This window comes from Leptonychotes weddellii, chromosome 11 (genome assembly GCF_054177405.1).
Source record: "Leptonychotes weddellii isolate Sample4059 chromosome 11, ASM5417740v2, whole genome shotgun sequence".
Classification (NCBI taxonomy): Eukaryota; Metazoa; Chordata; class Mammalia; order Carnivora; family Phocidae; genus Leptonychotes; species Leptonychotes weddellii.
The window spans coordinates 24,197,088-24,211,741 of NC_138379.1; the positions used below are offsets into that span (position 1 = coordinate 24,197,088).

At 44.2% G+C, this 14,654-nt stretch overlaps 1 protein-coding gene across 2 annotated transcripts in view; it reads left to right on the plus strand.

The window, feature by feature from the left end:
• Positions 1-14,351, plus strand: part of LOC102733322 (uncharacterized) — a 171,433-nt gene extending 157,082 nt beyond the window's left edge. For both annotated transcript variants that reach the window (XM_081798393.1, XM_081798392.1), the window contains exon 3: positions 13,907-14,351. In XM_081798393.1, coding sequence (XP_081654519.1) covers positions 13,907-14,291 — 385 coding nt within the window. In that variant the 3' untranslated portion in view covers positions 14,292-14,351. The remainder of the gene's footprint in view (positions 1-13,906) is intronic.
• Positions 14,352-14,654: the final 303 nt, after the last annotated feature.

A 14,654-nucleotide genomic window follows, 5' to 3' on the forward strand; every position in this document is an offset into this window, starting at 1 on the left:
TGTTTAGCTGCCAGAACTATGTTCATACATACTGCTCACACCACTTCCCCGTAAAATTGTCTATTATCTGTTGTAAAAGACACTCTTGAGCCATCTGTCGTGCTCTGGTAACCCTTGTAACTTACCCCAAATGCACAAAAATGGGCCCATAGCCGTCATATTATCCCTAAGACTATCTCCATTCTCACCATCAGGGTTCATTGGACAAGCTGCACTGGTCAGATTCTCCTCACCAAAGCTCTCACCATTTACCAATTAATTCAGCATTTTTGGTGCCTCCCTGCCTTGTGCTGTCCTCTCTGCCTAGAATGTCTCTTTTTCTAAGCAGAAAACTCCTACATAGCCTTCAAAACCCTGCTTCAGTGTTATCTTCTCTCTTCTTTTCCCTAACTTCTTTTTTATTCTCTCAAGCCACAGACACTTTGTACTGCAACTGTTTATAGATTTCTTAGTCTTCAGATGAGGAGCTCCAAGAGGGCATGGGTTGTATTTGCTTCCTTATATCCTAGGACATAGCACAGTTGCTAACAGTGACTTCTGTTGAATAAAGGAACATCAAAAATTTACTTGATAAGACTCAGTACTTGATATCTAAATAATTAGTGCACTGAGGGCTTTAAAAAATCCTTACCATCTAAGTAGGTGAAATATGTTCCCTGAAAACTTTTTTAAAAAGTTATTTTCACTGTTAATAAAAATCCAGAATGACTCCTAAACCCCGTAGAGACAGATTTAGCAAATATTTCCAAGAGTGGAAACCAAGATAAATGATTCTTCACCATATTTGGTCAGATGTGGAATAGCATTTTTCCATGGTCTAACTTGCACTTTGCAGCGTGTATTCTTTTTAAGGATATACAATGTAGATTACTTGCTAATTATGTTGGATTATCCCTTAATCCTTATACTCCTGGGTGAACACAAGAAATGATGGGTCATGACATCATGTAATAATTCACCTTCTGTTGCTCTCTGGCATTGTCTCTTTCTTTTCCATGTCCCCTGCATCTGTCTCCCACTGATGTATTCTGAAGACATTCGAGCTGGACGGTCCAGCTGAATGAGACATTTTGTTAATGTGGTGCCTTCTCTCTAGGTTGCTTTAGAGTTAGATATTTTTGTTCTTATGGAACACATAAAACAAAACAAAACAAAACAAAAATCGCGTAGTCCCCTCTGGCCTACCACAGCTTTTGAAAGAATAGAGGATCTTTGCCATTTGAAAAGTGTCATGTCTTTGATTTTTTGTGACCCATTGATGATCTTAAGATTCATAAGCGCAGACTGTTTCCTCCAAATTTCTCTGTACACCTAATTCTTTCTTTTTCCACAAACAGTGCTTTATTTATTTTAAGATATTATTTATTTATTTATTTGAGAGAGAGAGAGAGAGAGAGTGCGCGAGAGCATGGGTGGTGGTGTGGGGGGGTGAGGAGGAGCAGTGTGAGAGGCAATCTCCTCGCTGAGCAGGGAACCTACCACAGGGCTCCATCCCAGGACCCTGAGATCATGACCTGAGCCAAAATCAAGAGCCAGCTGCTTAACTGACTGAGCCACCCAAGCACCCCAACAAAAGTAGCTTTTTTTATTTTGCTAATATACATGCTCATTTTGGGCAATTTGGAAAATTCAGAAAAAGATAAAGAAGAAAGGGATCATCATTAATAATCTCATAATCCCATGATCAGAGCCTGATTTTGTTAAGATATTGGTATATTTGCTATTGCTAAGATATTGGTATATCTCCCTCAAATAATACAAATAATACAAATAATAATTATATTTAAAAAAAAAAAAACAGTTTCACTGAGGTTATCACTGGTATAAAAGAAGCTGTGCATACTGAAAGCATACAATTTGATGACTTTGGGCATAGTTCCACACTTGTGAATCCATCACTGCAACGGTGATGATGAACGTCACCCCAGTTTCCTGGTGCCCCCTTGGTCATCCCTCCCTCCTGATCCTCCCCACCCCCAGGTATCCACTGATCTACTTTATCTCACTAGAGATTTGGTTGCATTTTCCAGAAATTTATATAAGTGGAATCATACAGTATGTACTCTTTTTTGTCTGGCTTCTTTCACTCAGCATAATTATTTTGAGTTTCATCCACATTGTTGTGTGTTCATTCCTTTTTTAATTGATGGCTCATATTCTATAGCCTGGATGTGCTGTGGACTGACCTCTGGGTTGTTTCCAGCTATTATAAATAAAGCTGCTACAAATATTCATATACAAGACTTTATGTGCATGTATACTTTTATTTCTCTTGGGTGAATACTTAAGAGTGGGATGGCTGGGTCATATGGTAGGTGCCTTGTTCCCTTTGTTTCAGGGAACTGACAGAGTAGTTTCCCAAGCAGTCGATTGTTTTACATTTCCACCAGTAATCAGGATTTACATTTCCAATCCTCTGCATCCCTGTCACTTGGTATAGTCCCTCTTTTTAATTTTAGCCATTCCAGTGGGTGTGCAATGGGTATCTCCTTGTGGTTGTAATTATCATTTCCCTAATGACTCATGATATTGATCATCTTTTCATGTTTTTATTACCATTCATATGTCTTCTTTGGTGAAGTATCTGTTCAAATCTTCTGCACATTTTAGAAGTATAGTGTATGCCTTCTTATTATTGAGTTGTAGGAATACTTTATAGTCTAGATCCAAGTCCTTTGTTGGAGAGGTTTGTCTGATATTTTCTCCTAGTCTGTGGCTTGCCTGTTCATTTTTTGTAATAGTGGGTTTTGAAGAACAAAAGATACTGATTTTGGTAAAGCCCAGTTTATTGATTTTTTTCTTGATAGCTTGTACTTTTTGCATCCTATTTAAGAAAATCTTTGCTAAATCCAAAACCACTAAGATTTTCTCCTTGTTTTCTTCTGTATGACTTCTAAATTTCAGATCTTAAATTTTGATCTATGGTCCATTTTTTAATTTTTGTATATGATGTAATATATGGATCCAAGTTCATTGTTTTGTTTTGCATATGGTTCTCCAGTTCCAGCATTTTAAATAATTTTATATCATCTCTTTGTGCATGTGCTATGATGAACTTGGTATTTCTGCTGTGCCATTGAATAGTTGTGTGGCCTTTTGCAAGTCACTCTGACTTTGCGTATCTCAGTTTAATAATCTGCAAAATGGGTATATAATTATTGGCCCTATCTATTTGACAAGGTGGTTATAGTGATCAACTTGAGATAAGTAATATCGCTCATGATTTTTTTTTTCTCTGAAGTGTTGGAAACTTGAAAGTCAACCTTGATTCTTCCTTCACCATCATGGCCACACTCAGGCACTTCTAGATATTTCTTGAATCCGTTGTCTCCTCACAACTCCCACTCCACTGTCCTCATCAGGCCAGGCTCTTTTCTCATCCAGACTGTTGCAGTATCCTACCAACTGGTCCGCTGCCTCTGGATTTGCTGCCCTCCGACCTGACCTCTCCGCTACCTCCAGGGTGAATCATCAAACCTTGTTGGTCGGCTTATCTTTGGCTTACACTGTATCATCTTCAGGGTCAAGCCTAAGCTCACATCCAGGCGCTCCATGCTCTGGCCCTGCCTCCGCTCTAGCCTCATCTCCCACTGCTCCCTGCTGATATTATATGTGCAGGAACACACTCCCTCCCTACCCCCTGACTCCCCGAGCCCCCACAAACACATGTTGCTCACCTCCATGCGCCTTGACTCCAGCTGTGAGACTTGCTACTTCTCTGTGTTCCTACTGAGCTCTGGGAGTGACCTCCATGCCCAGGGTGTCACGTGGCCTCTACCACATTGCACTGAAAATACCATTTGTGTCTCTCCCCTCAAAAGGTAAGTAGCTCAAGAAAAGGCACTGTTGTTTGTGCGTTTTTATTTCTTGACGTCCAGCATAGAGTCTGGCTCAGAGTAGAACCAAGGATTATTTGAAGATCTAAACATGATACCAGACGAGGGATGACTATTTTTATGAAGAATTCTAGCAGTTCAGTGCAGAAATGGCTCTTGGAAGTCATCCAGGTGAGCATTTCCTCACCCAGATTCAGGGCCAGTGACTGAACTTTCCACCCGTGTCTCCGGAAGGAGGAAAAGGCAAAGGGGAAAGGGCTGGAGTTAATGTAGGGCCTGACTCTTTTGTCTTGGCATAGATCATTGGTGGATACTAAATATGGAGGTAGAAGGTAGATGGAAAGGTTATAAAGGACAGTATCTGAGAATGAGACTAAGATCATCTCAGTATCTCCCCACAAAATACTTGTTAAAAGGAAAAATTAAAACTAGAGTAGAGGGGCAGCTGGGTGGCTCAGTCAGTTAAGCATCCGACTCGTGATTTCAGCTCAGGTCATGATCTCAGGGTCGTGAGATTGAACCCCATGTCAGGCTCTGTGCTCAGTGGGGAGTCTGCTTGAGATTCTCTCTCTCCCTCTGCCCCTCCCCCCACCCACCTGTGTGTGTGCACCTGCATTCGCTCTCTCTTAAATAAATAATCTTTTAAAAAACCCTACAAAGCATATATACAAGAATGTGAATATATTTACTGCCACTGAACTATACTTAAAATGGCTAAAATGATAAATTTTGTGTTGTGTATATTTCACCATGAAAAAAAATAGACAGGGGAAAAAACTATACAGTAGAAAAACTGGACAATAAATACCTTAATCAAGGGGTCAAAATTAACATCACTGATCAAAGGCAAATGGACACCATGAGCCTGTGGATGTGATACCTGAGAAGGGCCCATTAGCACTTACGTAGCATTCCAGCAAAAATGCAAACCCCAGTCCAACCTGAGGAGTCACCAGAGAGACCTCAATTAAGCAATAACTGTCCTGTAGTCTTCAGAAAATATCAGTGTCATAAAAGGTAAGGCCTGTCGTTAAAGGATGACAACTAAATGTCATACATGAGCCCAGATCAGGTCGTGCATCAGAAAGAAAGAAGTTTATTTCTTCTGTCTTCTTCTTCTTTTTTTTTTAATAAAGCACCTTATAGGGAAGCTGGCAAACTTGGAATGTAAACTATAGATTAGATAAAATGTATTCCTTTTCCTGAGTGTGATAACTGTACTGTGGTTATGGTAGAGACTCTCCTTGTTTTTAGGAAATACACACTGAACTGTGTGTTTGGGGGGAAGGTGTCATGACATGTACAACCTACTCTCAAGTAGTTCACAAGTAATATGAATTAATGATAGAGCACTTGTGGGAAAGTGTTACAGATGGATGACTCTGTATAAAAGATACGCAGGCGTCCTTTGTACTATTCTTGCAAACTTTTCATTAAGTTTGAAAGTATTTCGGGGCACCTGGGTGGCTCAGTCGGTTAAGCATCTGCCTTCAGCTCAGGTCATGATCCCAGGGTCCTGGGATCAAGTCCCACATCAGGCTCCCTGCTCAGCAGGGAGTCTGCTTCTCTGTCTCCCTCTGCCCCTCCCCCTGCTCCTGCTCGCTCTCTCTCAAAATAAACAAATAGGTAAAATCTTAAAAAAAAGTTTGAAAGTATTTCAAGACAAAAGAAGTTTTTTAAATTGCCTGGGGATTGATTCAATAAATATTATATCCATACAAGGTCATATGTGGCCGTGATTAAAAATAATGATAAGAAGTTTATTTATTGATATGAAAACAAGTTCATGATGTATAATTGAATGAAGAGAGCAAGTTGCAGTACGATCTTGGTTTTATTCAAGACAAAACAAAAATCTCCTGTTCTAAAGAACAGTCTGAAAAGATGTGCACCAAAATGTCAATTCTGGTCATTGCTGAGTTAGGAAATAAAGAGCAATTTAACTGTTCTTCTTTGTGTTTATCTATGTTTTCTATTTTTCTACACTGCACATGCATTAATTGTGCCATAAAATTATTAAATATTGTGAAGAAACAAATGACAAATAAAGCTTTAAAGCCATGCACGTGCATGGACGATGGGGGCCCTCTAAGCTGGGGCACTTGCCTTCTTCAGTAACCTCTTTCCGGGCAGAAGCTCGACATTCTGTCAACTTCCAACATCACCCTGTGGTGATTAAAAAAGAAAAACTCTGTATCCTCCACCCTCTGTCTCCTGCAGCTCTGCCTTCTCAAGATAGAGCCCTCAGAGAGTCATTTCTGGTGTATTGGTATTCTAGATTGCTCCTCACGTGTTCTCAGTGTTTCCTGCTACCTGGTGGATTTAAGGGAGGTTGCTTGCCCTCCCAGTCTCCTGCAATTTTCTCTAACTAGTTGCAAGATGCTAGATGTTAAGGCCCTCACTGAGTGCTGTGTGCGTGGGAAGTATCACCCACCTCCTTCGCTTTCTACTCTCACCTGCTCTCAGCAGGTGCAGGAGTGATCACGGCATCCCTGGCCTGCTGAATTTGAGGGCTTGGAAGATGGAGCACTCGCTTTTCGGAGATGCCTTCTTTGGAATCTCTCCCTCCAAGAGCAACTCCAGCAAAGACGAAAAGCACGACAGTTACATCATCATTAGTGTGTAGATTAGAAGTTTCTCTCTACCCTAGTCTGTCTTGCAGAGCCATCTCTAATGGTTGATTTGGCTTCTGGGTGTCCGAAAAAATCAAATCATCATCTACCACATTTACCCTTTAAGACTGTGTTTTCCTGTTAATTGAGCATAATGTCACGGTCTTCTTATTTTTATTCAAAATGTTTTAATGGATTTGTTACACTTCCTTCATTTTCTTGTCTTGATTTTTTCATCAGACCCTTTAACGTTCAGTTTCTGAACACAGATTTGGAGATTTTTGCTTGTTATATATTGTACCTCTTGAGACACGTTGGATTTTCTTGTCATTTTGACACTGATTTACCAGAACGAACTTCCTGCGAGAACACTGTTGCGGAGAAATTGGTCTGCTCTGACAGTAGATGATTGTCATTAGTTTTGCTCAGTTTGGGGACCCAGTGCATACGCTGTGGAAATTGCAGTGGTGATGATCTGCAGGCCACTGGTCTGGGCATTTTCCTAATGTGAGCTACCGCCAGCTCATTACATCAGCTTCTTATAGTTGGAGACAGGCAACCTGGTTTAGAAATATCATTTTTATTATTATTATTTTTTATATTGCCAAGTGACAAGATAAACATAGCATGGGGTAAAGGCTTGCTTAGATATTTGTTCAGGCTCATGTCTTCCTGGACCTTAGTTCTAAGGAATCTTTCTTGTTGCTTTTTTTTCTTGGTATCATTTGTCCTTTAAAATAAAACCAATATTTTAGCTAAAACTAACCCCAGGAAAAACTCAGTATTCTTCAGGTCATGCCTGTTCAAAATATCCCTTTCATCCCTTTGGGAAACAAAACAGCTTAAAAGTTTGCAAATGAATTTATTTGCATGGTCATTTCCTTTAGGTTTGGAATAATATTCTTCTTGAAGTACTTGGAAAACATGGCTCTAAAATTATACTTGGCTAGAAAGTGGGAAAGTAGCTCCAAAGACTAGAAGGTAGTTTACTGCTGTTACCATCAAACACCAACCTTTGTGAGAGGCGGAAGCCAATCAGCCAGGAAGGCCCAGGTTTGAGTCCTTTGAGCCCCTCCCTGAATATCTCTGGAGACACAACTTTTCACCTCACCGCTGCCGCCCAGTCCGGTGCTCCTCATCCTCTTGTGTCCTCACTGGTGCCTCTTCATCCACTCTTGCCTTCACCAGCCCGTTCCCTAGAGGGCTGCGCTTGAAGTGCCAACGTGATCATGACTCTGCTTCCCCTCCAAAGCTCCACAGTGGCCCCTCACTCTGTTAGGGCTAAAATCCAGTTTGTGCACGATTGGGCCCACCCAACCTTTCTCTCCCACGTCACCTGCCACCATGCTCCCTGCCAGCCCTGTGGTCCCGCCACGGGGCCTCACTGGCCTCCCTTTGGTTCCTTAGAAGCTCTGAGCTCCCACCTGCCTCCATCTGGGGGAGGCTCCTTTGTCACAGCCTCTCATACAACCATATCCCTCTTCTGCTGAATGCCTACCTTCAGGTTGTATCCACATATCCATTATTGTATCTCTTTGATGAAGTGTAAGCTCTGCTAGAGAAGAGAACCTGTCACTGCCAAATCACCAGCACCAAACCCAGAGATGTGCGTAAGCCAGAAAAACTCACGATGATGTCTAGATTGATTTACCAGTTTCCTTTGAGGAGAACTAGCTCCACAAATGGGTGTGCTTGCATCCTTGCCTAAAAGGATCAGGCAAGACTTTGTGCCTCTCGAGTAAATTCCTGTCTGTTACAACAATGCAGTAAACATTAGTTCAGTTCTAGTATTTACTATGCAAATTACATTGGCTCAAACTTATTCTGACTCAGTTGCTGGACCTATCCTCTCTCCCCTTCGAAACATCCTTTGGCTCTTCCTCCAAGTCCCTAAATTGTAGCAGCCACCAGGCCTCATCCAGCCCGTGCTTTCCTTTCTGCTGCTTGTCTGGTTCTCATGTCCCCTGTCCTGAAACCACTGGAAGGAATGATGCCTTTCTTGATAGTGCCCCTGGAAGATCGCCAGTGTCCACACTCCGTCTGGTTACCAGGGAGCTTACACAAGGAGTGTTCCCAAAATAAAGGAAAAGTTTGGCCCAAAGACGAATGTAAGTCTCCACCCCTAGAGGCCAAAACTGTTCACAAAGGTTCAAAAATGAAACAAGCAGCAATAACAACAAAAAACTTTAAGTTCCAGAAATCAGCCAAGACATATAAAATATGCATTGCCTTATTTAATTTTCATAACAGTTCACTCAGGACTGGGTTCTGAGTGTTCATCTCTGTTTTAGAGATGAGAAAAAAACCGAGGCTCTGGGACATTGAGTGACTCACTGACATAACGGCAGGGCCACAATTCCAACCCAGGTCTCAAAGGCAATATCCAAATAGGCTCAACTGAAGACAGATTACTTACAGAAAGACACACAGTGCAGTCCTAAGTGTAAGTTTCATACATGTAAGGTATTTTCTCCCAAGTCTACCTTTCTAAAAGTCTATTTATCTTTGTAACCACAGAACCTCCCAACGCCACCCAGGCAGGGGCCTCCTTGTACAGATTCCCAAGAGCTGTCACCCCCTTCAGCTGCCCACGTGATGCTCCTTGAGGACTTGGCATGGTCATGAGGTCATGCTGCCAAGCTTGTGCTTACCCTGAGTTTCAGGAGTGTGGGACAGACTCTGCCAGAATCCTGCTCTGGCATTCCAGGTAACTGACCACAAGCTAAGGCCAATTCTGCTATTTATAGGGAGTGACAAAAATAGCCTCATCCCTTGGAAAGGTGTGCCTCTGTCGTCTGCTCACTGGCCTCCTACCATCTGAAAGATGCTTCTCTCCAGACCTCAGATGGCAGCAAACCTTCTGACACAGCCCCAGAAGCACCAGAGCCTGGGGAGATACCATTGCAGGGCTCGGCACAGGGGTCAAGGTAGAACCTAGTTATGGACTCAAGGAAGGAGGCAGGAGCTTAGGAAGAGGGGAATGAGGTAAGACTGAATCCAGCTGTTGGAGTTGGGTACAAAGTCAGGGTAGGAACATGAGCGTGGCTGGTCTGATCCTGAGCCATGAATACACCAGAGACCCATCGGTCCCCAACCCTGGGCTGGGACTTAGTCCAGGTGTGAAGGGTTAATGGACCCAGCTGAAAGGGCTGGAGTGACCGGTTGAGTGCAGGCAGACCACGTTCCTTTCTAGCTGCATGCAGGTGAGCGAGCAGCTTACTTCATCTCTCTGAGCTGTTTCCTTATCCAAAGCGGTGGGCCTAGAGAAGCCACTGCTGTGCTAGGTGTGTGCATCAGAATCACCTGGAGCATGTCAGAATCAGGATGCCGCGCCCCTCCTTGCAGACTGAATCAGGGGGTCTGGGAGGATGCTGGGGATCTGAATGTTTCCCAGGTTCCCTAGGAGATTCAGATCCACACCAGTATTGGAGAGCCCCTGTACCAGATGAACACAAGGGGTCTTCCCTAATATCCCTGTGTTCTAAAGTTTGCCCAGTCGGCGATAAGAAAGCACAGATGGTAGGCATTTGCCTCACACAGTGATCAGGCAGCATCAGAATCAGACACCTTATCAGTTGCTTGCTGCACCCCAAGAAATCACCAATCGGGAGCTTACCCAAAGCCAGTTTTTCATGTGTGAGTTCACCCCCTTCTACTTTCTCTTCCAGGCAACCCCTCCCTCTCCCGTGGCTTAATTATCATCTCTCCCAGAGGTCACAAACTGGGGGCCAGAAAGGCAAACCTGGGCTAGCCACCCATGAGTTTTATTTAGTCTGTCCAGTATTTTTTTTAAGGCCTGAATCGGTGTGGGGTCAGACTGGGTATTTACTTTCTGGCTCACCACGGGCCCACCATGCCCGAGTGTGTTATATCCATCCGGCGTCAATGCTTTACATTCCCTGCCTAGACCCCGATTTTAGATTTTTTTTTTTTTAAAGATTTTATTTATTTATTTGAGAGAGAGAATGAGAGACAGAGAGCACGAGAGGGAAGAGGGTCAGAGGGAGAAGCAGACCCCCCGCTGAGCAGGGACCCCCCCCCCCGCCCGATGTGGGACTCAATCCTGGGACTCCAGGATCATGACCTGAGCCGAAGGCAGTCGCTTAACCAACTGAGCCACCCAGGCGCCCCCGATTTTAGATTTAATGTGGCGTCTCAGCTTCTGTCTCCAGCCCCAACCTGTTTCTGAGCATCAGGCCCATATAGCCACGTGCCTCTGGGAGACAGAATCCAGCTGTGTACTTAACAGAAGACGTGGCCCCTAGTGCAGGGCAGGGTAAACATGAGTGATGTTATTATCCCGGCTGTGCCCTCCTCTCGGGGTCTTGTGGGCACCTCAGCTCCACCTACAGTATTCATAACAGAGCCCAGCACTTTTCCTCACTTTCACCCCCAGCCTCTCCACGTTCCCTCTTTCCACAAATGAAATCACCAGAAAGTGCCTAAGGCTGGGAGCCATCCTGGGCCCTTTTGTCTCCCTCGATGGGACTTGTCATCAGACCTTGTACAAAATCTCTTTTGGTTCCATTCTGTTTTCTCCATCTCGGCCACCATCCTGGCCCACACCACCATTGTCTTTGCCAGGACCATGGTAGTTGCCGGATATTCTCCTGCAGACATTATTGTTTCCGTCTAACCCATTGCTCAGTTCAAAGACACACTGCTCATTAAACAAACTGGATTTTGCCTCTGCCCTGAATGCAGCCCATTTATTGGCTTCTAACCTGTTGGCCCAGGTTAGATTCCCTTGCAAGATCCTCCCCAGGCGGGCTCCTGCCTCCTCCCCAGCCTCCTCTGGCCGTCTGTGTTCTAGCCGTCTGCGACTTGTGTTATCTCTGGGATGTGCCTACTTCTGTCTCTGGACTCTGGGCCCTCACATATGCCTTTCCTCCTCCTGGAGAACTCTTGCCCTTACTAGTCACTTGAATAGTTGCTACATTTTTCTTCATGTCCCACTTAGCTGTCACTTCCTCAGAAAGTCTTCCCTGATCCTCGAGATCAAGTCAGGCCCCCTGCTCTAAGCTCGCAGAGCCCCTCGCCTTCCCTGGCATCACACTCACTACACAGCAGGTCCCACGAAGGCAGGAATAGTCACGGTCTGGCTCGTTCCCTGCTCTCTCTTCCAGGCCTAGCACATGCTGGGAACAGAGTAGTGCACAGAGTTTGCTGCGGAAAGGGAGAGAAAAAGAAGGAAAGCATGGAAGGGGGAACCAGAAAGGAACACAAGTAGCACCTCCTTCTTGCCTAAGGGAGGACAAGAGCTGACCACTCCCACCCCCAACCCCAGTCTCCTAAAGTTGAACACTTATGAGAGCAGGAATTCTCTTATTCGGGGCTGTGTCCTCAGTATCTAACAAAGAGTAGGTGTGCCGTGGAGGTCATTCTAGACTATAGCCCATAGCAGAAACAGTCAGAGAACTACTATTTTTTTTTTGGTAACAAGCCTTGAGCAATGACTTGACTTTTTAGAGTATGTACATGTATATAAAGCCTGATAAAAATTAAAATTGAAAAAAAAGAAGAAACAATAGATACATCTCACACCAAGTACCCTGTTGTTACCACCAGTGAAATCAGATTGGATTATGAACTTCCCAACAGGAGGTCTGTGGTCCAAACATGATAAACCTGACTTGCAACACTTAAAGAAAATGTAAATCTTAAAGTCATAGAAAGACTTAAAATGCAGTTCATCCACTAGACTAAAATGGAGATTTTGGCTTCGCCATCTAGTAAGCCGGAATGGAAGAGAAAGTGTGAACACTGGCCTTCAAGAGCATGATGTTTGGGCCCGAGCGACTGATTACTGCGCACAGGCCTTGGGGAGATTTATTCAGCCTCTCTACTTGACTTTCTTTCCTGTAAAATGGGGACAATGGGACCTGCCTTGCAGGGTTGTTTGGAAGACGGAATAGAAAATGTAAAGCACAGAGCTCAGCCCTGGCGACCAGGTGCCCACAGAGGACATTGCTTCAAAGTACCTGTGCATTTCAGTTATTTAAAGGTTTGGTGGCTGGGCTCGGAGATACAGGGAGCTCATGAAATACTGCTCTCCCCGCGGGAAGAGGCATTATTTCTTTACTGTCAGTGTCCTAAAAGAAGGAGAAAACCAGTGGCAGAGAAATAGGAAAGCAATAGCAACAAAGAAGCATGGGAATGAAAGCACAAGAATTAGATTCTCACTGGATCTTGGAGTCACGCTGGAGGGCAAGGCTTTTCTTTCCATGTTTCTTTTCTCCCTCCCTGGTATTCCTGGGGAAGCCTCCGCAGTGAGGGTAGCCAGGGGTGGGATCCTAATGGGCAGAAGGAGTTTTGCTTTTCCAGGCTGCTCATCACTCCAGGGCTTTTTTAAAAAATAAAATTCATATTCAGACATCTTTTAAAATAACATTTTTTTTCTTATTTCGAAGGCAAATCATGTTCATTCTGGAAAATTCATACAAGGAAAAAGTTAACCAGAAACTCCACTGCTAGATGACTACTGAAAACATTCTGGAGTCTATCCTTTCTTTTTCTAGGCAATAAGTACATCAACCAATAGGTCTTATACGACAAATGAGATCAAATGGTACATACTGTTCTATAATCTGATCTTTCTCACTGAACAGCTTTCCATGTCAGCAAATGAACGTTATCTAATGTCACCATGGGCAACATCAACAGGTGCCCAGGGCGGCTGGTACTCACCGTGCCCTCCCTGGGTGGAGGCTGGTAGCCTGTTTCCGTGAACAGTGATTCAGTGAAGGACTTTGCAGTCAGGCCTTTATACAAACCCTGATTGTTCCCTTACAGTGAATTCTCACATTCAGTGTTAAATTTTCCCAAGAAAAGAAGACAATAAGACAGTGCGGTGAAAATGTTTAGATCGTAAGTGGGCCTCTTCGGTGGTAGTTGGGGGAGGAGACTGTAATTCAGCATTATGCTTTTATTTCTGATCCTGTTCAACCTCCAAATGTATCTCAAGTGCAACCTCATTTCTAGTCATCCAACTTAAAAAATAAACAAGACACAGCCACTGCCCTTTAAAGAGATTATAATCTAATAGAGATGAGAGACACGGTAACCGTCTATGTAAGAAGTGAGTTTTCGCTTTCAATTTAACACAAAAGTTCCTGGCTCTTCACAATAAGAAGTGAGGATAAGATGGAATGATAATGCTAGTAATAGCTCATGTTTAATGAGCACTTACTATGTCCAGGAACTGTTCATGTAGCACACGGTACTGTGTTAAATGACATGCACCACTGATTCTCACTGCTAGCCCACGGAGTAGGTATTGCAGTTATGAACATTCTCTTGTGTAAATTGAGGTCCAGGGGGGTGAACCAACTTGCCTGGGTAACAGCTAGCGAGTGGTGGCCCTTTGAGGCTAGAGCCCTTTACTCTGGAACACACATCCTTGGGCTGGGAGAGAGGGTCATAGGGCCCTGGAATAAGTATTGTGATTCAACCTTCTAGATACTGCGGCCTGAGAACCGGCTTGCTGACGTCCCCCATGGTGGGGTTCATGGTGACAAATCAGTGTACCTTCCATACACCCATCAGCTTTCCTCAGGTCCCAGTGGCTGCTTTGGCCGTGGAGAAAGTGGGTCACTCCAGCGTACATTACCGCCTGGCTCTGTTCCCACCTAATGCCACCAAGGAGCTGCCTTCTGTAAATCACTGGGATCTCAGTGATGGCTTTTTCTTTGGCCACCCCAAGCTGGCCCATTTTGACTCTTCAGCCTGTACCACCGGGTCTTCAGTCCATGTCTTTGTGAATCCAGCCACCGGCAAGCCAACAGGCCTTCCAGAAGACTTCAGGAAGGGCCTTCGGAGGCTAATGAGCCCAGCTTCTGTGTGAGTCATCTGTATGTGGCCTTTCACCTGTCAGAAAATAAAATTCAGATGATTTTCTAAATGATTTCTTTAGATTCTGTGGCATATCTTTTAACTCTTAAAATGACTGTCAGCTCCTTAAAAGCTATTAGGACAGAGTCCTCTGGCTCCACGGTTGAAGTTAGGCCAGCGGCAGAGAGCTTTATACCCAGCGTCTCCCTGAGCCCTCTCCACCACCTGGCGGCGCAGGTCCTGCTCTTTCTGCCTTTTTCAGAAGAGGAAAAGGAGGTTTGCAGCGTAGAAGCAGTCGGTCTGGAGTCATCCAGCTGGCGAGTCCGTCTGACTCTCAGTCACCCAGGGGTGCTCTCTACATGCACCTTTATGGCTA